The sequence below is a fragment of the Pelobates fuscus genome, chromosome 6, assembly GCF_036172605.1.
Source record: "Pelobates fuscus isolate aPelFus1 chromosome 6, aPelFus1.pri, whole genome shotgun sequence".
In the NCBI taxonomy this organism is placed as follows: Eukaryota; Metazoa; Chordata; class Amphibia; order Anura; family Pelobatidae; genus Pelobates; species Pelobates fuscus.
The window spans coordinates 130965292-130993188 of record NC_086322.1 but is presented as its reverse complement, the minus strand read 5'-3'; the positions used below and the strand labels follow the sequence as shown (position 1 = coordinate 130993188).

At 41.1% G+C, this 27897-nt stretch overlaps 1 protein-coding gene across 4 annotated transcripts in view; it reads right to left on the bottom strand.

Annotated features, from left to right (window-relative positions):
* Nucleotides 1-27897, bottom strand: part of PDE5A (phosphodiesterase 5A) — a 161132-nt gene that overhangs the window by 8530 nt on the left and 124705 nt on the right. For 3 of the 4 annotated variants that reach the window (XM_063458258.1, XM_063458260.1, XM_063458257.1), the window contains exons 15-19: nt 23171-23258; nt 17944-18044; nt 17540-17617; nt 9077-9140; nt 7261-7335 (exon numbers count right to left, since the gene is read on the bottom strand). In XM_063458258.1, coding sequence (XP_063314328.1) covers nt 7261-7335; nt 9077-9140; nt 17540-17617; nt 17944-18044; nt 23171-23258 — 406 coding nt within the window. Of the gene's footprint in view, nt 1-7260; nt 7336-9076; nt 9141-17539; nt 17618-17939; nt 18045-23170; nt 23259-27897 lie in introns of those variants that run through there. The other variant, XM_063458261.1, reaches the window with a different exon arrangement.

Here is a 27897-nt window from a genome sequence, read left to right as displayed (position 1 = left end):
TCCATCCAGACGAATTGCCAAAACACAAGTAACACGTGCACTTTCATAACCAGTGGAGGGAACGTAGATTGAGGAGGCTCCCCTCTGATCAATTGTTGTTTGAGATCCTTGGCCCATATACACTGCAGTTTCATCCATCGCAATCATGTTGGAGAGTTGGTATTTAGAAAAGTCTATGCCATCAATGAAGAACTTGAATGCAAGTGCACGTTTAACAACTTCATTATCTTCCAGCTTGAACAATGTTGTCGATCTTCTTAGAGACAGTTCATATCGCTTAAGGAAGCCATCCAGCCAGTGGTGTGATGCTTTGAAATCTTCTGTGGATATGTCGAATTGTGGTGCCATTTCAAGGGCAAATGCTTGAATATCAGCCCTGCGCACAACCAAAGCCTTTGCTCTCTTGTCAGCAATCCATTCACAGATGACATCTTCCAGCTCAAGATATAATGGCTGGCGACCTGATCCACACTTGCGCTTCTTAGCATTTCCCTCGTCCACCTTTTGACTGAGGTTACTATACTCTGCTCGCCATTTTCGGACCATTCGGAGATCTAACTTCATCTCTTTGCAGAAAGTGGTCAGATTCTTGCCGTGGGAGTCCTCCACGATTCCTTTCTTGTACTCGACAGAATAGCTCTTTCTCTTTGCACTCATCTTGTCTGGGGATCAAAATACCGTACTGTCTAATTAATCCACCCCCTCATTAATTAATCCACCCCCTCTAATTAATCCACCCCCTCTAATTAATCCACCCCCCCTTAATTAATCCACCCCCCTCTTTAATAAATCCACCCCCTTTAATTAATCCACCCCCCTCTAATTAATCCACCCCCTCTAATTAATCCACACCCCTCTAATTAATCCACCCCCCTTTAATTAATCCACCACCCTCTAATTAATCCACCACCCCTTTAATTAATCCACCCCCCCTTTAATTAATCCACCCCCCTCTTTAATAAATCCACCCCCTCTAATTAATCCACCCCCTCTAATTAATCCACCCCCTCTAATTAATCCACAACCCCCCTCTAATTAATCCACACACCCTCCTCTAATTAATCCACCCCCCTCTAATTAATCCACACACACCCTCTAATTACAGTAATCCACCCCCTTTAATTAATCCACCCCCTCTTTAATTAATCCACCCCCCTTTAATAAATCCACCCCCTTTAATAAATCCACCCCTTTAATAAATCCACCCCCTTTAATAAATCCACACACCCTCTAATTAATCCACCCCCTCTAATTAATCCACACCCCCCTCTAATTAATCCACACACCCCCCTCTAATTAATCCACACACCCCCCTCTAATTAATCCACACACCCCCTCTAATTAATCCACACACCCCCCTCTAATTAATCCAAACCCCCCCTCTAATTAATCCACACACCCCTCTAATTAATCCACACCCCCTTTAATTAATCCACCCCCTCTAATTAATCCACCCCCTCTAATTAATCCACCCCCTCTAATTAATCCACCACCCCTTTAATTAATCCACCACCCCTTTAATTAATCCACCCCCCTTTAATTAATCCACCCCCCTTTAATTAATCCACCCCCCTTTAATCAATTCACCCCCCTTTAATTAATTCACCCCCCTTTAATTAATTCACCCCCCACTTTAATTAATTCACCCTCCCTTTAATTAATTCACCCCCCACTTTAATTAATCCACCCCCTTTAATTAATTCACCCCTCCTTTAATTAATTCACCCCCCCTTTAATTAATTCACCCCCCTTTAATTAATTCACCCCCCTTTAATTAATTCACCCCCCACTTTAATTAATTCACCCTCCCTTTAATTAATTCACCCTCCCTTTAATTAATTCACTCCCCTTTAATTAATTCACCCCCCCTTTAATTAATTCACCCTCCCTTTAATTAATTCACCCCCCCCCTTTAATTAATTCACCCCCCCTTTAATTAATTCACCCCCCCCTTTAATTAATTAAGTCCCAGACATAAAATGCCGGTATCCACTCACCGTTCAAAGAGTCCGACCACTGGGTGCCTCCGCTGGATCCTTCCGCTGAAGATCCGTGAAGGCAGAATGACGGCGCTGCGCACGTCGTCATCACGCTGCGCACGTCGTCATCACGCTGCGCGATGCCGCGGCCCGCAACGCTCCTCCCCCTCCTCCTCATAGAAGAAAGAAGTCCCGCCGAGCCGCAAATGTAAAATGCCTAGGTCTTATTTTCGGGGTAGGGCTTATATTGCAGCCCACCCCGAAAATTCGGCTAGGGCTTATTTTCGGGGTAGGTCTTATTTTCGGGGAAACACGGTATATCTCACTTTATCTTACTGTTACATGGGAAACAAACCTTCCTACAGTGTCTGCTCTTTCATTTGGCCAAACATGCCATTAAAGGAAAATTGTAAAAAATTTCTGAGAATTAAAGATTGACTTGTAGTATAGCTCTTTGTTGTATTATCTTGAAATGAAATCATATAAGTTAATAACTTGCCATTGTATTGCTTAGTTTACCCTTGCTCCATTAGAACAGCCATCTTTGGACCTCGGATGACCGAGATTGCATTTTTGAGATGCTCTATACCTTGAGCATGAGCAGGAATTGTGAATGCTCACTAGCTCTTGATTACCTGCACAACTTTGGGTCTGATAAACCATGATGATTTAAATATGGCTGACCTCATACAGCAAGGGTCTTACAGTCATCCCATTGAAAATATGTATTGATTATGTATTTATTAAAAAGTAATACACACATAAGCTGTATTACATGTACTTTTTTTTTGTCAGATACTTAACCCCTTAAGGACCAAACGTCTGAAATAAAAGGGAATCATGACATGTCACACATGTCATGTGTCCTTAAGGGGTTAAAGAAGTACCTTCTCTAAGTCTTGTCCTATCCAGTGTCTAAACATGCCTGCATTTAGGGCATTCCTGATGTGTCTTTTATGCTGTTCTGTCACTGCCAACAAAGAAGACTGTCTCATTCTAGCAACACAAATCCTAGTGTCACTACACAAATCAAGGCCTCTGATGAGATTTGAGCAACAACCACAATGCTAAAAATCCACAAACCCCACCCAGACTACAGTGCACAGTTGTTAGAGAGCTAACTTTACTATTTCTGTTCTATTTGTTCGTGTTCCTTTTTGTTTTTTTGCAAATCTTTATTTTTGCGGGTATGCATAGACATTGCATTACATTTAGCGCTGAAGAGATATTAGGCAAACAATAAAATAAATATTCGGTATGGAGTACAACACAGGTAATATGTTAACCCAGTTTTTAAAATTGTTATCATGCTAAAGTCCCTCGCGTCTGAACCATGTTTGGTGAAACTTTGGGCTGGAGGTTGCTTGCTAGGAGCTGGAAGCCCCTGATTCATTAACAGTATAGGGTATGTCAGAAATAATTACTTAAGACGCAGATAATAAAGAACTAATGCTCGGGCGGGAGAGCTGTCAATGACCTAGGATCCTCTTATTGGTTAGCTGGTATGTATTTAGGCCAGGTAGGTCAGCTTTGTAACGTGCCACTGTTTGCTTGTGCAAATGAGAGGGAGCAGTGCACGTGGGGGGATATTATCTAGGCAAGGTGTCTGGCCGTTAGCTTACAGAGCCAGTTGAGAGGTGCGAATATTTGTAAACTAAGGTACACTGAAAATAAACTTATCGGTCATCTTGTAAACAAGTCATAAGAAACATGAGGTTAAAACAAAACATAGGTATATAAAACATGGAGTTGCAGCATAGCGACAGCCATTGACTTCAGGCAGGTGGTTCGGAGGTGCTCGGCCCCAGTCCCCTTGGTATGAAGGGCTTGATATTGGCAACAGTACACAATGGTCCCGGTTCTGCTTGCAGGGCTTTGGGCGGCACCCCAAGAGACTTGAAGAAAGTGGGAGCCTCGGATGGGTGTAAGAGAGGGTGACTCTTGCCATCCTTTTCCACCAGCAATCGGAGCTGCTGCATGACTTGCCTAAAAGACTTCCTCCACATCAGGGTGTTCCTGGAGTAGTCCTTGAAGAATGCTAGGTGTGCCCCCTCAAAGGGTACCGTGGGAGAACCTTTTGCGGCTCCCGGTCAGAATCCCGAACAAACTTTATGAGCACTTTATGGGTGCTTTGTTAGGCCTGGGGAGGCGAAAGCAGGAATCAACTCCCAGCTGCTTCACTTGTTTACGCAGAAGGAGAGTGACTATGAGCTGTTGGCAATAATGGGGTAGCTCAGCATTAGTGATTGATTCGGTTATCCTTCGGATCCTCATGTTGCGTGCTTTGGCTCTGTCCTCCATATTGGCTAATTGTGCTGTCAGGGAGCTGCATTGCTTCTGCAGCGAACCCAGGGCTGCATCTGTGGCACTTTGAGCCACACTCACACCTTTCTTCAACTGTAGCCACCCTGCTGGTGAGCCTGGAGACTTCCTCCCGTACCTGTGCCATGTCGGCGTGGACCATAACTTGAATGTCCTTCATCAGAGCCTTTATGTCGGCTTTCGTGGAAGTAGCAGAGTTCCCCAGCTCCAAAGGTTCCATAACCTTCGCCAGTATCTGTGATGTTGCAGGTAAGTCGGTCAGCAGGCTGTTGTCATCCGACGAGGGAGATGTGTAGGCCTTGTCCCGCGCCACCTTTAAGGGGTCAGGCCGCATGGCTGTGCGCAGAAAAGCCCCAATATTATGGGAACCCGGGCTGGGGTCCGCACGATACTTTTTGGTCTTCTTCCCCATGTAATAGGGTACATGTGGAGCTGTTTAAGGCTTAGTAAGTGTGCCCCTTTTTGTCTGATATCTGCCGCTATCAGATTAAGCAGAGGGAGCAGCGGTAAAATGTGTCTTGCTCTCTCAAGCACTGGCTCCGCCCCATTCTTGTGTTCCTGATTACAATTACCTTTTTGTTTTCTGGCTTTTTGACCCCCGGCTTAATTATTTTCCCCCCATGATACTTGCTGGCAGCCATGATCCATGGTAGAGTCAACTCGTTTTTATCTCATTCCTTTTGGCACCATATCTTAGATAGCCTTTATTTACTACCCATACTTTGCATTGTAAGCCAAGCTACTTGAGATGTGTTTGCCTCTGTGGCTGTGTATTCCAGTATACACCTCACTGACATTTTTAGTTTAAATAATAATGAAAAAAAAAAATCCAGTTTTCCTTTAAAAACAAACATTACCCAATATCTAAATATATCACACACTTAAGTAGATTATTAGCAAGAATGAACAACATTAATACCCTGGTACAACATAGCTTTAGTGACATTTTGACAGTCTTGCATAGACTATTTATTTTAGACTTAAAGCCCATGTGGTGAATTATATCAATACCATGAGCACCCCGTCTCTTTTTATATTCACAAAGCTTCACTTGGATATACTGTCAGATGTCACCAAGAAATTAAATATGTCTCATGATAGAGCAGAACTTAGCTGAAATTGGCTAACACACCTATAATTACTATGTAGGAGGCTCTGGGCCAGGCCATATTTATTAGGAAACAGCCGAACATTATTTTCATATCCAATTTAGGTGCCATGTGTGTGCAATTGCACTGGTTATTTCTAATGCCTGGTGTGGTCTATGGTCCCTTAGGAGAGCTTTAAAAACCACGCTCTAATCTTTCCATCAGGCTAAAAATCCCTGCAGTGGGTATGTGAGTATATAAACAGACAGTTTGAATAATATTTGAATAATCCCTATGTCATCTGTGTGACCAACAAAATAAATAGGTTTGGCATTCAGTAAATAGATTTAACAGACTCCTCTCCGCATAACACTACGTTCCATAAAGAAGTAAGGTTTTTACTTAATTTTGAATTATCAGCGAAAAGAGTTTCCAACTGAAGTTAACTTGTAGCTTTCAGGCGCACTTTAAAAACTTTCCTCCCTTCCCTTTCCTCCCTTTTCGACATACTTAAGACCTGTTGATTATCTGTTGTGTTTATTCAGATAGCCCCTAAGGACTACCAAATTGTAATTTCTGATACCTATAATCCTGGACTGTCAAGATGACAATAATTAAAAGTGCCAGATGTTCTCAGTATACAAATGCCAAACCTTTTTGAATTAGATGCCTTAATTGCATCATTACCGTATATACTCGAGTATAAGTCGCGTTTTTCAGCACATTTTTTGTGCTGAAAAAGCCCCACTCGACTTATACTCGAGTCAAGGTCTGTATTATGGCAACTTACATTGCCATAATACAGAGCAGGACCGCCGGGCTCATTACAAGCCCGGCGGTCCTGTTGGGGGCTGGCAGCGAGCTGTTACTTACCTTTGTAGCAGCTCCGGTCAGCTCCCTTCACCTCCATGCAGCTCCCCTGTCAGCTCCCAGTGTCTCGCGAGACCCACGGCTGTCAGAGTGTTGCTACGGGTTACCGTGGCAACGCTCCGCGCGGCACGCTGACTGCGAGATTTACACTGGGAGCTGCACAGAGGTGAAGGGAGCTGGCCGGAGCTGCTACAAAGGTAAGTAACAGCTTGCTCCCGCCCCCCCCTCCCCCCCTCCCCTGCACAGCCCATGCCACTGGACCACCAGGGAATAAGATAGCCCCCCTGACCAGGTAACAAGCAGGGAGGGGGGACAAAAAAAATAAAAATAATAATAAAATTATAATAAATAAATAAATAATTTTAAAATTCAAAATAATAATATAATATATATAATATATATATTAAAATAATAATAATAAAAATGCTTTGCCCCCACTCAGTTCACACACACTACCCAAACACACACACACACTCTCTGCATTCACACAAACACACACTCTGCATTATATACACACAGAATGAGTGTGTATATAATGCAGAGTGTGTGTTTGTATGAGTGTGTGTGTATATAATGCAGAGTGTGTGTTTGTATGAGTGTGTGTGTGTATAACTATAAAAATCACAGAATTTCATAGCCCCAAGTTTTACCCTCGACTTATCCACGAGGCATAGCATATTTCACAATTGTTGGTCACAAAACTGCACTCGACTTATACATGAGATCGACTTATACGCGAGTATATACGGTACTTGCTTAACAAAATCACAGTATTTAACTAGGAATGCTATGCTTAGCTTTTGTTAGTTTTAATGGACTCGTTTTATATAGCTTAGACGAATGAAGGACAGAGTTGACTTTTCTGAGGAAAGAACCTGCATCTCTGACATACAGCAGTAGGAGCATTAACATATTTAAACTGCAATCTAAACCAATAGCCATTTAGAAATATGAAGTATGAAGATGGTGTTCCATTAAATTCAGGAATGGCTAATACTTACTATAGGCTCAATGTTGAGTTCCTTTCTCTCTTTATCCCCTTGTTCGTAAAATTCTGAAGCTACAAGCTCAGCTATCTGCAAAGCAGAACAAAGAAGGTTAATGGAAATGTAAAAAATATAGAGCAAAAGAAAAAAACACAAGTCATAAAGAAATATCCCTGATTCTGTAGAACATGCAAAAGTAGAAAAAAAATTCTTCTCACAACTGACATTCCAAGCATAGTATACATGGTTAAATATATATAATCTTTTTCTGTACGGTTACAAAATGAATTTCAAATTACGGTAAATGTTAGAGTAGCTAACCTGAAGTTATTCAGTGAGGTTGGCTATAAAAATCTAGCAAACAAATAATGCTATGATATATTCCATTAGAAGACTGAGAAGCTACACTCTGCTGAATGTAAGTAATATTGTGGTAGTCCAGAATACAACCGATATACGTCTGGTGCAAGAACAGACAATGACGATTGCAATTAATCTCACATCTCCAATTTGTGATTTTTAACTTAGTTTATGTACACATTATTCTGAGCATTATTGATGAGGAGCTCTGTTATACACTCAGACACACTTCTACAAAAGAGGGACAATAGGATGGAAAAGAGGGACAGAGGGATTTGGACTGAAAATAGGGACTATCCCTACTAAATAGCGAAACTTTGGAGGTGTGACATAATAACCACCTGATCCCATGAGAGTGTAATCTTACTGCATTATGTATAAATGTAGTTACTTGGTTAATCTTCTTAAAGCGAGAGCACATTCTATTTGGCTGATGTATCATGCCTATTCTGCAAATCCCAAGCTCTAAATTGTTCACTAAATCAAACCTCAGTTTTTTAAATGTAGAGTCCTCAATTGTGTAAGGGCGATTTATTTTAAAGACTCCAATAGATTGGTATTCCACATTCATGTTAATTTATTAATTTGTTTTAATTTTGCAATCATCTGTTCTTTTATGCTTTCCAGTTATGATTGTCATATTACTATTTTATTTTCTAGTCTCCTATGTTCATGCTGTGTTTTACAGTTCCTGCCCTTTCTCCACTCACATTTCTCTTTTCCCACAAAACGTTTTTTATATATATATTTATATAACTATGTCCTTTATTCTTTCATCAGCACTTTTATAATCTCACCAAGTCATGTACTTACTCTTCCACATTAACCTTCAACATGTCTCTTCCTCAATGCCCTGTCCCCTTCTTCTCACCCAGAAGCTAAATCAATCAAGCTAAATATTTAAGTAAAAATTGAGGCAATTGCTAATGGTTTTAGCAATATAAAAATAATCAACATCTAGCTATCATATTTTTTTATAATTTGTATCCCATTTTAAAATTATTGGTAAAGGAAATTAGTGGAAAACTTACCTTATGTCCATTCTTTCTGAATCCTACACAGTGCCCAGTCAGACTGTTAATTAGCTTCTACTATATAAGCACTTACTTTTTTTTCACAAAATAACTTCAGACATCAGTCTTGTTAAAGGCAACGGTAGACAATTAAAGGAAACCATAACCCCTTTGTATCAGCATAGATTATGCAAGTGAAAATAATTCCCTGTCTTCCTTTATTCTCTTGTTATAGCCGTAGTAATTTATAAAAAAAAAAGTATATACTAACAGCCCAACTCTCTTATATCTCTTACATCACAGAGAAAAACAGAGATTCTCCCTAATCATGTACAGCAATTTAGTGACTTGCATGGGATGGGATCTTCCTGTTCCTTACCTCCATCAGTACAGTAAAGAACATTAAACATAAAGAATATGCATGAATATGCATGTGTTATTTGTTATTAAATACCAACCCGCTGCTGAACTGGCCAAGGTTTTGTTATTGCAGACAAATCACAAGCAGTCATCAACATTGCGCTGCAGAAGACAAAAAAATGAAATAATGTATACATGGGAGACTTAAACATTCAAATGCAAGTGAGAAGGAAACTATATGGCTTGAATTTAAAGTCATTCCAGTGATTTATCTGTATAACATCATTGATGTTGTCACTTTATTTTTACATAAATTAACAATAGGAGGGGTGGGGCCTGACCGCCAAACTGAGCGGTCGCATATACCAACAGCTCCTGCAAATCTCCAAACTTCAAGCTTACAAAAGCTGATTTTACGCCTGAATAACAACCTGCAACCGTGGTCCGAAGCACAAGGGAGCACTGACTCAGAGGAGAGGCTTGCAAACCCTTTGTTTTAGTCCCTCGAGACGATAACAGTCGTCCCTACAGGATGAGGCCTACTCAGGCGGTGAGTGGGGTGGACGGCTGCTGCCCTGCTATCCTGCCCGACAGTATCGTGCTGGACTCCCATAGACGTGCAACCAGGGCCCCGTTCCCCCCCTCTGGGCCGGTGCGGGTGATCCCGGTCCACACCCTGCAACCCGTGCTGCACCAAAGACCTCGCTACTCAAACCACGAGGCCAAACTAAAATGGCGGCAAACGCGAACCCACTAGCGCGTGAGGGGAATAATGCTATTTTCTCTCCCTCGCTGGCTAAGACCCTTACATACGCAAGGCGGAGGCGACATGCCTGCATGAAGCAGCCTGACGGGTGGGAACCCTACGACATACAGGGAGTGCAGAATTATTAGGCAAGTTGTATTTTTGAGGATTCATTTTATTATTGAACAACAACCATGTTCTCAATGAACCCAAAAAACTCATTAATATCAAAGCTGAATATTTTTGGAAGTAGTTTTTAGTTTGTTTTTAGTTTTAGCTATTTTAGGGGGATATCTGTGTGTGCAGGTGACTATTACTGTGCATAATTATTAGGCAACTTAAAAAAAAAACAAATATATACCCATTTCAATTATTTATTTTTACCAGTGAAACCAATATAACATCTCAACATTCACAAATATACATTTCTGACATTCAAAAACAAAACAAAAACAAATCAGTGACCAATATAGCCACCTTTCTTTGCAAGGACACTCAAAAGCCTGCCATCCATGGATTCTGTCAGTGTTTTGATCTGTTCACCATCAACATTGCGTGCAGAAGCAACCACAGCCTCCCAGACACTGTTCAGAGAGGTGTACTGTTTTCCCTCCCTGTAAATCTCACATTTGATGATGGACCACAGGTTCTCAATGGGGTTCAGATCAGGTGAACAAGGAGGCCATGTCATTAGATTTTCTTCTTTTATACCCTTTCGTGCCAGCCACGCTGTGGAGTACTTGGACGCGTGTGATGGAGCATTGTCCTGCATGAAAATCATGTTTTTCTTGAAGGATGCAGACTTCTTCCTGTACCACTGCTTGAAGAAGGTGTCTTCCAGAAACTGGCAGTAGGACTGGGAGTTGAGCTTGACTCCATCCTCAACCCGAAAAGGCCCCACAAGCTCATCTTTGATGATACCAGCCCAAACCAGTACTCCACCTCCACCTTGCTGGCGTCTGAGTCGGACTGGAGCTCTCTGCCCTTTACAGCCACGGGCCCATCCATCTGGCCCATCAAGACTCACTCTCATTTCATCAGTCCATAAAACCTTAGAAAAATCAGTCTTGAGATATTTCTTGGCCCAGTCTTGACATTTCAGCTTGTGTGTCTTGTTCAGTGGTGGTCGTCTTTCAGCCTTTCTTACCTTGGCCATGTCTCTGAGTATTGGACACCTTGTGCTTTTGGGCACTCCAGTGATGTTGCAGCTCTGAAATATGGCCAAACTGGTGGCAAGTGGCATCTTGGCAGCTGCACGCTTGACTTTTCTCAGTTCATGGGCAGTTATTTTGCGCCTTGGTTTTTCCACACGCTTCTTGCGACCCTGTTGACTATTTTGAATGAAACGCTTGATTGTTCGATGATCACGCTTCAGAAGCTTTGCAATTTTAAGAGTGCTGCATCCCTCTGCAAGATATCTCACTATTTTTGACTTTTCTGAGCCTGTCAAGTCCTTCTTTTGACCCATTTTGCCAAAGGAAAGGAAGTTGCCTAATAATTATGCACACCTGATATAGGGTGTTGATGTCATTAGACCACACCCCTTCTCATTACAGAGATGCACATCACCTAATATGCTTAATTGGTAGTAGGCTTTCGAGCCTATACAGCTTGGAGTAAGACAACATGCATAAAGAGGATGATGTGGTCAAAATACTCATTTGCCTAATAATTCTGCACTCCCTGTACTGCTACAGCGCTCGCCGGATCACAGTGGCTGCGAGACCCGAGCTCACATGAGGAGGGGTACGCAGAGGGACAGCCGATCGACAGGGACGGCATGTAACCAGCCCACCCTGAACACCATCGAGCCACTCATACACAGGCTTATCCAAGCGCCTGGCTCACAGCACATGACACCGCTCCCTACCCTGAATCCAGATCGCAGTGCCTCCGAGATCTACCTACTGCTCCTGCAGGCAGCCACACGCAGCTCCAGCATGGAACAACACACAGACAGCCACTATTCCCACCCAAGCCAGTGCACAGGCTGATGCTGGAATCTATGACCATGCCACCCTCCTTCCGATAACTACATGCCTGATTATAGGACTCAAAGTATTTAAGGTTTCCTTCTTTATGCTTTATTTCATTCAATCTTTCAAGACCTATTTTTTTTTTTTTTTTTGCTTCATATGGGATAACATATATAATGCAGTTATGCAGACAACACTACAGACCTTGTTTAACCTGTTGGACTCCTGCAATGACTCTGTTCTCATGTACCTAAGTTTAGGTCTTCTAATGTGTCCCATACATAACTCTACCTATGCTCAATACTAGACGTATACCTCGCACAATGCACAGCGTACCAACCAGTACACTATACTAACAAGCACTAGGGCGCATCTACACGCTTCAGACGCCCAGGCATTTAGCCCTTTTTTTTTTAATTATTATTTATTTATTTATTATTATTATTATTATTTTTTTCTTCCTTTCTTAAAGTCAGAATCCATTCACGACCCGAGGAACACCTTAGCAGCGCACTAAGCCCCTCGCAGCCATTTCATAGTTCCGAATAAGCAAGAGTTGCCTAATAAGGGCTGCCCACCTACTCATGGTCGCGGGTCGCCTTACCTACATTCAGTGCAGCACCTCCTTAAGCCATATTTTACTTTAACTTGATTTAAACCACCGCTGCACGCTTCAGCCCATTGTTCTTATGCGAAATCTGCAAATGCTCACACTATTATCTAGTTTGCATGTTACAGAACAGTCTGCAATCTTATGTTTCTCATGATAATATACCATAAAATTGTGCTTTTCAACCGAATGCCATATCAATCTAATGTTCTAGATAAGCCTGCAGTTGCTGTTGTGGCGCTGCAAGACCAAATGTCTGTTTTTCATATGCACAAGAAAAATAAAGAATTTAAAAAAAAAAAATTAACAATAGGAATGTTTTCATCGGTTGTGTTAATTTTTGTTTCAGATTTGTTCACTTTTGTTAAAGATATTTTTAATAACAACTGTAAACTCACGGAAGAGAAAATGTGCAAGACAAAATTATGCACAACTGCCATCCTGTGATGATAGGATTCCAGTGTCCATTAACAATACCAGTTACTTATTAAAAAGTGTGATTACTGATAATATAGAGCAGCACTGAGTCATAATATTATTTGTGATATACCCTAATCAGCCACAACATTAAAACCACTGTGAAGGGTTTATAATGGGCAGTAAGTGAACAGTCAGTTCTTGAATTTCATGTGTTGGAAGCAGAACAAAATGGGCAAGTGAAAATATATTAGTGAGTGACTTTCAAAAGGGCCAGAAAGTGATGGCTAGAAAACTGGGTCAGAGCATCTCCAACATGGCAAGTCTTGTAGGGTGTTCCTCGTATGCAATGGTAAGTACCTACCAAAAGTGAAGCAAAGAAGGACAAACGGTGAACCTGTGTCAGGGTCATGTGCACCCAAGGCTCGTTGCTGCATGTGGGGAGTGAAGGCTAGCCATCTGGTATGGTCACACAGAAGAGCTACAGTAACTCAAATCGATGAAAAACCTAATGCTGACCAAAGGCAGCGGGACTTGGTCGTCGAGTGTCTGGAACTAAAATCGGACACTCGACTTCCCGAACATCGGTCCCAAACACACGAACGCTGGATCTTCATTTCCTGAACAGCTAGGAGAGCGCTGTTCGGTACTTTTGTTCATTCGTATGAGGAGAACAATTGCTGCTACGAGCCAGGGGGAACCATTCGTGGATTTATTCGGCTTTTACAACTTTATGAAATAACTTGTGGAACTGTTCTGGGCAGGAGCCTCGCGGTTAGCCGGTCAGAATTTGAAAACCCCTGAACTCATCTGGGTGATTTTTGGATATGTTGGTCACCCAGATCAGGGCTATCAGGGGACCAATATTGGTCCACATATCGGATGTCCCTATAGTCTTACTTGGTCCTCTTTAGAGGCCTTACTACTATTTATTTAAGCGGACTTTATACGTATGTGCACATACAATATATATATCATTTTCTATGAGATTAAGGAACATATCCCCAGGTTTTTAATTCCTCACCTTTATGTGATTTTCACTAACACAACTTTCTATGGTGTTTCTATCCAGGGTAAGCTTTATACCTATTATATATATTTTCTTTGCTTAATTTTAGTTTAATAAAGGTTATTACCATTTTCTTTGTTCCGTTTACTTTAGGAGGTTATCTTCTAGAGTGAGATGGAATCCCATTCACTTTTGAGTGAGTGTTTTTTTCTATCCCACTCTTTCAGTTGGTAGTTATTTACTTGTTGTGGGGATAAGCCCCCGTGTTACCTCTTGTAACCTACTTTGGGGTTCTGACGTTTGCTAGTCCAACATCACCACTCCTATCTCATATTTATGAATTAACAGAACATAACCCCACTCACTGCCACTAAAACATAAATCACTAGGCATGAGTTAAAGGATCACTATAGGGTCAGGAACACAAACATGCATTCCTGACCCTATAGTGTTAAAACCACCATCTAGCCCCCCTGGGCTCCTTATGCCTCCATAAATATAACACAATCTTACTGTATTTAAGCCAGAAGCTGTAACTCTGCATGCTGTTTGCCTAAAAAAAAAAACAAGCAGTCTGCTGACCTCATCAGAAGTGGTGGCCTGATCCAATCACAGTGCTTCCCCATAGGATTGGCTGAGACTGACAAAGAGGCAGATCAGGGGCAGAGCCAGCATGATTCAAACACAGCCCTGGGCAATCAGCATCTCCTCATAGAGATGGATTGAATCAATGAATCTCTATGAGGAATGTTCAGTGTCTGCATGCAGAGGGAGGAGATACTGAATGTTTTGATGCCTTTTAGGCAGCCATGACCCAGGAAGGATCTCTAACAGCTATCTGAGGAGTGGCCAGTGAAGTAATCACTAGGCTGTAATGTAAACACTGCATTTTCTCTGAAAAGACAGTGTTTACAGCAAAAAGCCTGAAGCATGGGCATCCGCAGGGGGGGGGGGGATTTTTCAGCTTGTTCTGCTGTTTTTCGAGTGAGATTTAAAATGAACTGCAATACCGGCGCCGGCCAGTAGGTGGCGATGTGTATGGAGGGAGACAGGGACAGGAAGCTGCATCTATCCCAGCTTCTCTCTGCTGATTGAAACTGCAGGGGAGCTACACATGCAGCCAGAGACAGCCTACAGATCAGGTAAGTGAGGGATGGGGGGGGGGCAGCCTATATATTAGGGGAGTGATGGATGGGGGGGCAGCCTATATATTAGGGGAGTGATTGATTGGGGGGCAGCCTATATATTAGGGGAGTGATGGATGGGGGGGCAGCATATATATTAGGGGAGTGAGGGATGGGGGAGGGCAGCCTATAGATTAGGGGAGTGATGGATGGGGGGGGGGCAGCCTATATATTAGGGGGTGAGGGATGGGGGGCAGCCTATATATTAGGGGAGTGAGGGGTGGGGGGGCAGCCTATATATTAGGGCAGTGAGGGATGGGGGGCAACCTATATATTAGGGGAGTAAGGGATGGGGGGGCAGCCTATATATTAGGGGAGTGAGGGATGGGGGGGCAGCCTATATATTAGGGCAGTGAGGGATGGGGGGCAGCCTATATATTAGGGCAGTGAGGGATGGGGGGCAGCCTATATATTAGGGGAGTGAGGGATGGGGGGGAAGCCTATATATTAGGTCAAAGAGTGATGGGGGGCAGCCTATATATTAGGGTAGTAAGGCATGGGGGGCAGCCTATATATTAGGGGAGTGAGGGATGGGGGGGCAGCCTATATATTAATGGAGTGAGGCATGGGGGGGAGCCTATATATTAGGGGAGCAAGGCATGGGGGGCAGCCTATATATTAGAGGGATAAGGCATGGGGGGCAGCCTATATATTAGGGGAGTAAGGCATGGGGGGCAGCCTATATATTAGGGGAGTAAGGCATGGGCGGGCAGCCTATATATTAGGGGAGTAAGGCATGGGGGGCAGCCTATATATTAGGGGAGTAAGGCATGTGGGGTCAGCCTATATATTAGGGGAGTAAGGCATGGGGGGGCAGCCTATAGATTAGGGGAGTGAGGCATGGGGGGGCAGCCTATAGATTAGGGGAGTGAGGCATGGGGGGCAGGCTAAAGATTAGGCAAGTGAGGAATGGGGGGCAGCCTAAAGATTAGGCAAGTGAGGCATGGGGGGGCAGCCTATAGATTAGGCAAGTGAGGCATGGGGGCGGGCAGCCTATAGATTAGGCAAGTGCGGCATGGGGGGAGGGGGGGCTAAATGAAGAGTCAGCGAGGAGCAGGGGCAGCAAGGAGCAGGAAGGGTCTGCAAGGAGCAGGGGCAGCAAGGAGCAGGAAGGGTATGCAAGGGGCAGGAAGGGTCTGCAAGGAGCAGAAAGGGACAGAAGGAGCACAAAGGTAAAGGAACAGAAAGAATCAGAAGGCGCACAAAGGTAAAGTTGAAGAAGGAGCAGAAAGGGACAGCAAGGAGCACAAAGCTAAAGTAGGAGAAGGAGCAGAAAGGGTCTGCAAGGAGCAGAAAGGAATCAGAATGAGAAAGGAGCAGAATTAGCCAAATATAGAAGACAGTGTCAGAAGAAAAAGAAGACTGTCAAATGAAGGAGAAGAAAAGGAGATTGGAGCAGGAAGGACAAATGAAGTGAACCCTCCACTTCATTCTGGACACCACATCATAAGGCTTTGGTACCTGGGCCGGCAGGGAAACTCTGGACCTTCTCATCTCCCCCGGTAAAAAAATGTTTCAGTGTTAATGTGTTCACTTTTATTTACTGAGTGTCAGGAAGCACAGAGTGCCGCTGGGTAGGGGTGTTGCTGATTGGCCAATCAGTAGCTCCTCATTCATAAAAAAGGAAAAAAAAATTATGAACCGGGAACTAGCGATTGGCTTAGAGTGTCAACTGTCAACTCTAGCCAATCAGCGACAACCATGCCTGACGTCATCTGCACTTCCTGACACTCCGTTTCAGATGCCGAATACCACTGAGGGACCTGGAGCTGGAGGAAGCCTTTGGGGTTAAACCATTTGAGAGCGGTTTAACCCCTTAAAGGAAAGAGCACCCAGGGGATTCCTGGCATCATAGCATTTTCATTTAGATGAAGTTGTTATGGTGACCAGAATGTTCCTTTAATTTGCTTAAAGGAACACTATAGTGTCAGGAATACAAACATGTATTCCTGACACCATAGTTGTGAAAACGCTATTCACCCTGGCTTTATGTGATAATCACTATGCTCCTCCCCTTCATGACACTGTAAAAAAGGGGCCAAGCATAGATGTCATTACAATTATGCCGCCCCCCTGGAAAAATTCCTGCGGACGCCCATGGCCTGAAGGTAATGATTCTACTCACCAGAACAAATTCAATAAGCTGTAGTTTTTTGGGTGACTATAGTGTCCCTTTAACCCCTTAAGGACCAAACTTCTGGAATAAAATGGAATCATGACATGTCCCACATGTTATGTGTCCTTAAGGGGTTAAAGACATAAGAAGGACCACACACTTGGTTTATCCTTGTTAGTAGGAGGTCTGGGTGAACCCTACTCATTTTAATGTCCTCTACAGCACTGTGTATGGCACAGTTGATAGGGAGGCAGAAATTACACACAATTTTAAATAATCCAATACCCATTTGGTTCAAACTCAGACCTTTTGAACAGTTAATAAGGTTTTCTGTTAAATTGGAATTGATTCATGCATGTAAAAACATAAAAAGTCACTATGCATGTGCTGGTGTTTTCAAGCATAATAAAAATGATTATAGCAAAAAACATTCAGACTTAATGTGTGTAGGTTAGCTACAAACTTTACAAAATAAGTATACAGAATACTTATTTTAATACTTACAAAATCAATTCTTTTTGAGCAGGGTCATCCCATCTCAATTGTTTCTTTTTAACTAATTCAAAAAAATCACTTCTCCTCCTGTTACAAAAAAAAAAGGCATTAAATGCATGAAAATCTGTATTACACTTTATGTATATATCATACAGTTATGGTGTGAGATCTAAGTCTGCTGAAAACTCTGTTATGCAATCTTCCTTAACTATGCAAAGCATCAAAAATGTGTGACAAGCACACTTTAACACTCAGGAGAACTGGCTCTGTCAAGAAAAATATCTGTACCATTCCTTTTTAGGTCAATCTGTCTGAGCTGGGACGAAAATGAAATAATTCACAGACAGTATGAAGAAATATATGTTTCAGACATAGAAACACTGATCCCTTGATGATCATCAGCTGCAACTTACTTAATATAAAGTGCCAAGTCCGTTGCAAGAATAGCCTGCTTTATCATTCTCAACACAGACTTGTAGTCTTCAACAGAAAGGCCGCTCAGAATCTGGTTACCCTGGGAAAAAAATGGACATTGAAACACAACAGAAGACAAAAACAAAAATATAATCCAACTAAACACATCATCAGATAAAGAGACACTATAGTTGCCGGATTAACTACAGCTTAATGAATGTGTACAGTGTTAGCACTGTAAACACAGCCTTTTCAGAGAAAAGGCTGTGTTTACATTGCTGCTTAGGAACACCTCTAATGGCAGTCACTCAGATGGCTACTAGAGGTGCTTCCTAGTAGAGTCCCGCACAGTGTGCGGAACACTGGGGCTCAGCGTCTCCATGCTCTCCATGTTTCCCATAGAGATGAACTGATTCAATGAGGAGATGTTGATTGGCGCAGCAGACCGTTTTGCATGCACAATGGCCTCACAATGTTTTCCTATGGGAAAGCATTGGATTGGCTGACATCATCAAGATTGATTGATCATCCACCCTGGTGACCAGATCTGCTTTAAATGGGTGCTATGTGCACCACCTCACACCTGTTACTGTGGGTGTGTGTAAGTTTGTTGGCTGGCGCACCCTGCTAAACCATCAGAGAAGTGCCCTTGAGGCAAAACATATGAAAGTGTCATCTTGGTTGTGCCTCCCCTCACCAGCGTGCCCCTCCCCCATGCACTGCTGTCCCAGATGACATTTTAAACAAAGAAAATAAATATATTTTATTTTATATGTTAATGAATGTTTTGCTCGCTAAATGAGTTACTTGTGACATATATATACAGTGCCTTGCCAAAGTATTCACCCCTCTTGGCATTTTTCGTGTTTTGTCGCCTCACAACTTGGAATTAACATGGATTGATTGAGGATTTGCATCATTTAATTTACAGAACATGCCCACAAGTTTTTTTCTTTTTATATTGTGTATCAAACAACAAATAGGACAAAATAACAGAAAAGGTCAATGTGCATAACTATTCACCCCCCTAAACTCAATTCTTTGTAGAGCCACCTTTTGCGGCAATCACAGCTCCAAGTCGCTTTGGATAAGTCTCTATGAGCTTGCCACATCTTAACACTGGGATTTTTGCCCATTCCTCCTTGCAAAACTGCTCCAGCTCCTTCAAGTTGGATGGTTTGCGCTTGTAAACAGCAATCCATTCCAAGGCCATTCCAACACATTTACATGTTTCCCCTTAAACCACTCAAGTGTTGCTTTAGCAGTGTGTTTGGGGTCATTGTCCTGCTGGAAGGTGAACCTCCGTCCTAGCCTCAAATCCCGCACAGAGTGGTACAGGTTCTGCTCAAGAATATCCCTGTATTTAGCACCATCCATCTTTCCCTCAACTCTGACCAGTTTCCCAGTCCCGGCTGCTGAAAAACATCCCCACAGCATGATGCTGCCACCACCATGTTTCACTGTGGGGATGGTGTTCTTTGGGTGATGTGATGTGTTGGGTTTGCCCCAGACAAAGCGTTTTCTTCGATGGAGGAAAAGTTCAATTTTAGTCTCATCAGACCAGAGCACATTCCTCCATACATTTTGGGAGTCTCCCATATGCCTTTTTGCAAACTCAAAACGTGCCATTTTGTTTTTTGCTGAAAGTAATGGCTTTCTTCTGGCCACTCTGCCATAAAGCCCAACTCTATGGAGCGTTTGGCTTATTGTCATCCTATGTACAGATACTCCAGTCTCTGCTGTGGAACTCTACAGCTCCTCCAGGGTTACCTTAGGTCTCTGTGCTGCCTCTCTGATTAATGCCTTCCTTGCCCAGTACGTGAATTTTGTTGGGCGGCTGTCTCTTGGCAGGTCTGCTGTTGTGCCATGTTCTTTTCATTTGGTTATGATAGATTTGATGGTGCTCCTGGGGATCATCAAAGATTTGGATATTTTTTTATAACCTAACCCTGACTTGTACTTCTCAACAACATTGTCCCTTACTTCTTTGGAGAGTTCCTTGGTCTTCATGGCAGTGTTTGGTTAGTGGTGCCTCGTTGCAGCCTCTGGGGCCTTTCTAAAAAGGTGTGTATATGTAAAGACAGATCATGTGACACTTAGATTGCACACAGGTGGACATCATTTCACTAATTATGCGACTTCTGAAGGTAATTGCACCAGAGCTTTTTATGGGCTTCATAACAAAGGGGGTGAATACATACGCACATGCCAATTTTCTGTTTTCTATTTCTAAAAAATAGTTCTAGGTATATATATTTTTTATTTCACTTCACCAACTTAGACTATTGTGCTCTGATCCATCACATAAAATTCAGATTAACAAAACATTGAACTTAAGGCTGTAATGTAACAAAATTGGTAAAAAGTCAAGGGGGTGAATACTTTTGCAAGGCACTGTATACACATTGTTTTACAATTTAGTAGATATGGAAGCATTGTATTTTTTTTTTTGCATGCTGTGTGTAACAATTTGCTTGCAATAGCTGCAGATCTACTATCTGCAGCCATTACAAGTCCTTCCTTTCTTCCCTGGCACAGATTTTCAGTTTGTGCAAGTGAACTGGCAAATCAGAGGCTTCACTGAGATTGATTAAGAAGCCTCTATCCCTGTGGTGGCTGGATAGTCTACTAAAATTGTAAGATCATAAACGACAGTCCGTATGTGATATGTGTTTTGTTAGAGTTAAATGTTTGTCTATTTATTCCAATTGTACATCTATTATTTGTCCCAAGTGTACAGTTGGTGCAGGTTTTTCACTTTTACAAGCTTCATATTATAATATATAAGGATACCACATCTAAATATTCCACTGGTTCTTTGACAATATAGGTAAAGCACTATTTGGGTTTAATAATTAATTTATTGCATGTTTTGTATTTTTTGCACTTTATACTGTAGCACTTCATAGTGATACTTATAGCACCTTGTTTTGAGCACTAGCAGCACCTTTATTCATGTCAAGTAATTATTATTCATTACAATTTGCAAGTTTCAAACCAGGATGATATAAGGCTTTGGCATTTAAAGGGACACTATAGTCTCCTGAACAACTTTAGCTTGATGAAGCAGTTTTGGTGTATAGAAGATGCCCCTGCAGCCTCACTGCTCAATACTCTGCCATTTAGGAGTTAAATCCCTTTGTTTATGAACCCTAGTCACACCACCCTGCATGTGAATTGCACAGCCTTCCATAAACACTTCCTGTAAAGAGAGCCCTAGTTAGGCTTTCTTTATTGCAAGTTCTGTTTAATTAAGATTTTCTTATCCCATGCTATGTTAATAGCTTGCTAGACCCTGCAAGAGCCTCCTGTATGTGATTAAAGTTCAATTTAGAGATTGAGATACAATTATTTAAGGTAAATTACATCTGTTTGAAAGTGAAACCAGTTTTTTTTTCATGCAGGCTCTGTCAATCATAGCCAGGGGAGGTGTGGCTAGGGTTGCATAAACAGAAACAAAGTGATTTAACTCCTAAATGGCAGTGAATTGAGCAGTGAAATTGCAGGGGAATGATCTATAGACTAAAACTGCTTTATTTAGCTAAAGTAATTTAGGTGACTATAGTGTTCCTTTAATACATTATATGAGATAGTTTGAGTATCTTCACTATATATTTTTATTTAATATGTTATATTTAATCATGTATTTAAATAATTTTGTATTTAGCTATGTAATTGATATGTTTAATAACTTGTAGTATTAATAGAAGGTTTGATATTCGTGATAATAATATCTCATTCATTTGCATGTGATTATTTTTATTGTAGTATACATAAGAGCTGTTATATTGTGATGATAATAACTTTTGATCTCTAGAGGGCGCTATATATATAAATTAATTAAGTTGCATTTGTGCTTGTGAGTTACCACCACTGTGTGGCTCTCTATTACGTAAGACTATATTGAATTACATTTTGCATTGGTATATTTATTATTAATGTGAATATAGTATTAGGGGGGTTCAGACTGCTTTGTTTTATTTTATTTCACTCTTGTATTTTACTTTGTAATTGTGCTTATGTGCCTCATCTCCATGCCAGCACGTTGGGGAACCATATCCATGGCGGAGGACATTCCACATGGTCTATTCGCATGTGTTCAATATGGTGGTCACATGATTGCTTGGAGCACAGTTCCTCCATGCTACGTTGACCATGGACGCAATTGAGTAACGTGTATGTGGAATTCTTTAATTAAAGCCAAATTAAAGTCATGTAAAAAAAAATTATTTGCACTAACAGGGGGTATAAAAAGGTTTTTGGTATACTTAAGTATGTGACTTGAAAAGGGCTGTCTGAATTGGCCGAACCATTGCCATGATGTGTTGTTTCCCATTAAAGTGTGCATTGTGAAGTAACCTAGATTAAAGTATGGTGAAACTTTATCAAGTCCAGTGATTTGGCATTTATAAAAGTTTAAAAACATACTTTGTCATTTTAAGAGTTAAAATTTATCTGCACACACTCTACTTTTTTTCTTTTTATTATGAAGTAACCTGGGCTACTGGACTCTTTGGATTGTTGAAGTAGAGCTTAAAATTTCCACTCGCCACTAGCCAATTGCAAGCCAAGATGCTATGGCTTGCAGTGGCATGCAACTTTTAAGACCTGGCTTGTAGCACAGGACTGCAATTCTTTAATGCAGATTGAAGTATTCTTCTGGATTTGCCATCCCCCAAGTCTCGAGCACCAGTACATTATCATTTTTATAATTTCTAATTTGATAGTGGAAAGATGTGCAACCCCTGTTTGATATTCAGAATAATTGAAATTAATGACAAAAAAAGGTTCACACAGCTTCCACATCATATGCAGAACATATTTACTATAACATTGATAATTAAAGTTAAGATGCTGCCAAACATTCAAACTTTCCACACATAGGGTTTTATTCACTAAATGCTGAGTGAACTGAAATTTGAATGGAAAAATCAGACTAAAACAGCCTAGCTGTGACTATAGATGAGTTGGGGAAGTACCGGTATGTCCATATCAGCTGCTTTCGCCTTAATATTGTCAAGTTTTCAATTCAATATAATTCAGCAATTAGTGAATAAAACCCATATTTTTGTTTCAGTAGTTATTTTTTTTCTTAACTTTTTTGTTATTTAATTAAATATGGGTGAGACTGAAGTGGAACAGAACCAGTTAATTATTTTCTACAAGCTAATATAGTATAGTTTGCTTATATAATATGTTCCATATGGAAAATAAGACTGCACTCACCTGACTATTTAATATCATGAGGCATTGGTCAAAATGGTGGTTCTCCATTATGGAATGGCAGTACAGTTGTGCTAAAGGATGTTCGCTCCTAAAGAATAGAACAGTTTAGTTAGTCTTTTTCATGTCAGACAATCATTGTTGGAATATCAAATTGATACAGGATGCAGCTTATATAAGAGTAACATACACTGACAAGATACATACTAATATGAGTTTATGCACTTAGTGCTAATAATGGTTCTTGCAGAGTAACATTTTGATAGAAATGCATATTGTTTATCACACAAAGATGTATTAAACTACAATTTGTCAGTGGAGGCTCGTCCATAGGGAAGCAACCCATCAGTTTTTGTTGCAGTAAAAAATACAATTAAGTAAATGTTAGAATTTTTCTGTTGGGGGTTTTACCCTTTTTTTGTGTGTAAACTTACACGTTTGAGATATGTCTATTTGATTAAACATATGTTTTTTTTTTGTAAATTAAAGTTTTATTAGAGATCAGTAACAGTGTCAAAATTCAGAGAAAGGGGACTCACAGTTGCCTAAAATATCTCACTTTTACATGGCCGTGCATGGCTGCTTTAAACAGACCGATAAGAATATTTGAATGCAGCAGTCTTGTGAAAGTCCTGGATAACATTGGAAGTGTCAAAGAAAATAGTTACATAGTTACATAGCTGAAAAGAGACTTGTGTCCAGCAAGTTCAGCCTTCCTCACATATGTTTTTGCTGTTGATCCAAAAGAAGGCAAAAAAACCTAGTCTGAAGCGCTTCCAATTTTGCAACAAACTAGGAAAAAAAATCCTTCTTGACCCCAAAATAGCAGTCAGATGTCTCCTTGGATCAAGAAGCTATTACCCCACTAATTAGAAATGATATCCCTGTATATTATGTTTTTGCAAGTATTTATCCAATTGCAGTTTAAACATCTGTATGGACTCTGTTAAAACCACCTCTTCAGGCAGAGAATTCTACATCCTGATTGCTCTTACTGTAAAAAAAACCTTTCCTTTGCCTTAGATGAAATCTCCTTTCTTCCAGCCTAAATGCGTGACCTTGTGTCCTATGTATAGCCCTGTTTATGAATAGATTTCCAGATAATGGTTTGTACTGGCCCTGAATATATTTGTATAAAGTTATCATATCCCCTCTGAGGTGCCGTTTTTCCAAACTAAACAGATTACATTTTTTTTAACCTTTCTTCATAACTAAAATGCTCCATTCCTTTTTATCAATTTTGTAGCTCGTCTCTGCACTTTTTCTAGTGCCATGATATCTTTCTTTAGAAAAGGTGCCCAAAATTGCACAGCATATTCAAGGTGTGGTCTTACCAGCGATTTATAAAGAGACAAAATTATATTTTCATCCCAATCAACTCAATCAACATATGCGATATGGCCCTAAGTTTTGCACTAGTGTGAAACATAAATTATTATGCCGCTCTATTAATGATAGAGTAAAAAGAAAAAGAACACAAACATTGGCCCAAAAATTACAGATTAAATCGTATGAGAAGCTGTGTGAATAATCCTCATTGGCTATCTGTAAGCGACCTGTTGTTTCCAATGTATCCTTTTTAGGCAGTAAATATGCTGCCCTAAAGGACAGGCCTGCCTACTGGGCTGTCATAGGATGTTATCACCAGACAGTGGAGTTTACAGAACTCCACTTCCCCTCATGTAGCCTCCATTTTGACTCCATGTATGTTGCATTTTTAAGCCTGGTGCTTCTGCTTCACAGTATGAAAAATGAAGAGACATTGCTTGACGACTCTCCCACAGCTCCAGGCTTTGGATACATGACAGGCGCACAGTCGGATTTGCCGGCATATGTGCTAAACCTTACCCAAACCCCCATTAAGACACGGACACAGGTTATACTGTTGGAAATATTAGTCCACAGCTTTGTTAATTATTAATTAAATAATTAAGGAGTAACAAATGGGGTCATTGCTAACAAGTCTTATTAAAGCCAACATCACCCCATATACATAACATACCCCTGGCAATGACCCCACAATAAAAACAACAGATAACAATCTAAATAACATATTGACACAGAAACTGGCCGTCCAATCTGACCACATTTCCACCAGATTAAATTGTAGGGGTGTACCGAGACACTGCTACCCACAAGTTCCAGTGTAGGGTGTACCAAGACACCACTACACCCCCAGGTTCGGAGCCACCGACGGGCTCAAACCTACCAACCACGTGTAACACTGCCTAATCCACACTAAACCTCAGGATGCCCACTTCCTCATCCATCTACCCCCCGATTTAACCTGGCCAAAATGGGAAAAATTATCTAACCTAACCAAATTCAGGGAGGGTGGGAGGGACAACTGACTGGTAGGTTATGGTTCAGTTAAAATGGCAACTTCATAAGATGGCCGGTATAAATACTCCCATCGTGGCTCTGCCCCACCCAGCATGCTAGCTGTAACTCAGACTTCCTATGGCTATTATGCCTACCTCCTGGCTCTGTTAAGGCCCACTCCCCTAGCTGTGCTGATCCATGGGCTACATTCCTGCACTTTCTCCCCTGCAGTCTCTGATAATCCACCACTGGCTCCATGCTTTAAACCCCTCCTTCATTTTCTCTCCTGCTAAAAGCTCTCCACTGCACTCTCAACCAAGCAAGAAGTGAAAGCACAGCTTTTCAATGCTTTCCTATGGGGAGCTCTAATACGCATGCCCGGCATTGCCGCGCATGTGCATTAGGTCTCCCCAGCCGGTGGGCAGGATCAGTCTCGCCCACCGGCCGACGTGATGACTGGGAGGAGTGGCGGTGAGAAGAAACCACCGCCGAGGGACATTGGCGGGGTCTCAGGTAAGTGACCTGAAGGGGTTTTCACCCCTTCAGCTACCGGGGATTGGGAGGTGGGAGGGAGAGGGGACCTGCAATGCCAGGAAAACGGATTGTTTTCCTGGCACTGGAGTTTCCCTTTAAGTAATAACCATAATATATTATTGATAGAATATGGGTATTAACACACTAAGTGGGTAAAATTCTAATTACTATTAGAATGAAGTAGGTAGATACATGTTTAATATAGAGAGATTGGTTGACATAGGGCTTGTATTCACCTACTCATAGGAACATTGGGGTGGTTAACTTATTTTGACTTTTAACCTGAAGATTGGGGATCCCCATTGCCTATTTAATTTTTTGAGGGGTTTTAATGGGAATTGTTTTTGTTAATATGGACAAGGGCAATGGGTGCCTAGTTTATGGTATTAGGAAATGGTGATTGGACATTGCATAGTCCAGTTGTTATTGGGTTAGGTTATTCCCTGGACCAGTTATTATATTATCCTTAATTCCAGATACTATACGGACATTCTTACGGCATCTATGCATGATTTTGGGATTAGGTGAATGCTAATTTTATAATATATAAAATATATTTTATTTTTCACTTTTTAACCTTTTTATGTAATGATCCTTTTTCTTTTAAATGGATATTAAAGATTTAGCAAGTTACATTACAATCCAGTTGAATTCTGGCAGAGTGGAGGAGAAATAGAAACATTGCTTCTGTTTAGCTTTCTCTCTCTGTGCTATCTCTATGGTGGATAACAGATGCAAAGTCAGGGAACAATGATTGACAGGACGCCAAGGTTGAAGCACTCAGTCCCAGGACAGAGGTAAATACAATGGTGAACACAGATGAGGGACTGCACACACTTAGTGGTTGGATCTAATTCTGTGGTGCCTCTCAGAACAAAGTGGCAATTTCCTAACCTATGAGTAATTTTAACAGATGTACATGCACGCACAGATAAGTAATTCAAAGCAGGCTTTATTTGGACATATTGTTTATCAACCCTATTTCCCCTATGTTCAAATAAAGCCTGCTTTTGATTACTTCTTGTATGTACACGGACATCTGTTAAAAACATCATAGAATAGAGAAGTGCATCCCATTGCTTTACACCCAAGATTCATTTGTTGCTGCCCAGTCAGACTAGGCTAAGTAATCAAAATGGCACTGTATGGCTAGTGGGATTTTATTTTTATTTTTTTTAATAAAATATCTCTTTAAATAATTGTTTTAATAAAAAAATAATAATAATTATGTTTCACGATCTCTGCTTGTATAGAATCGTTACTTAGCAACCACTGTCTCACTGGGAATTACATCATCACTCCTCGTCAGTCACGTCATGTGACCTTCCGAAATCACTTCCAGGTTAGCATTGAATTGAGAGAGGTTCACACACGATTGGTGAGTACACTTTAATTTGTCACATTTATCTTGAGGAAGACCCGAGTGGGTCGAAACGTCGATCAGTTATTTTTGTGACTTGATGTTCCAATAAACACCATTGAATTTATGGAAAGACTTGTGAGTGCACCCTTTATATATATATATATATATATATATATAAATATATATATATACACTGTGTGCAGAATTATTAGGCAAATTAGTATTTTGACCACATCATCCTCTTTATGCATGTTGTCTTACTCCAAGCTGTATAGGCTCGAAAGCCTACTACCAATTAAGCATATTAGGTGATGTGCATCTCTGTAATGAGAAGGGGTGTGGTCTAATGACATCAACACCCTATATCAGGTGTGCATAATTATTAGGCAACTTCCTTTCCTTTGGCAAAATGGGTCAAAAGAAGGACTTGACAGGCTCAGAAAAGTCAAAAATAGTGAGATAGCTTGCAGAGGGATGCAGCACTCTTAAAATTGCAAAGCTTCTGAAGCGT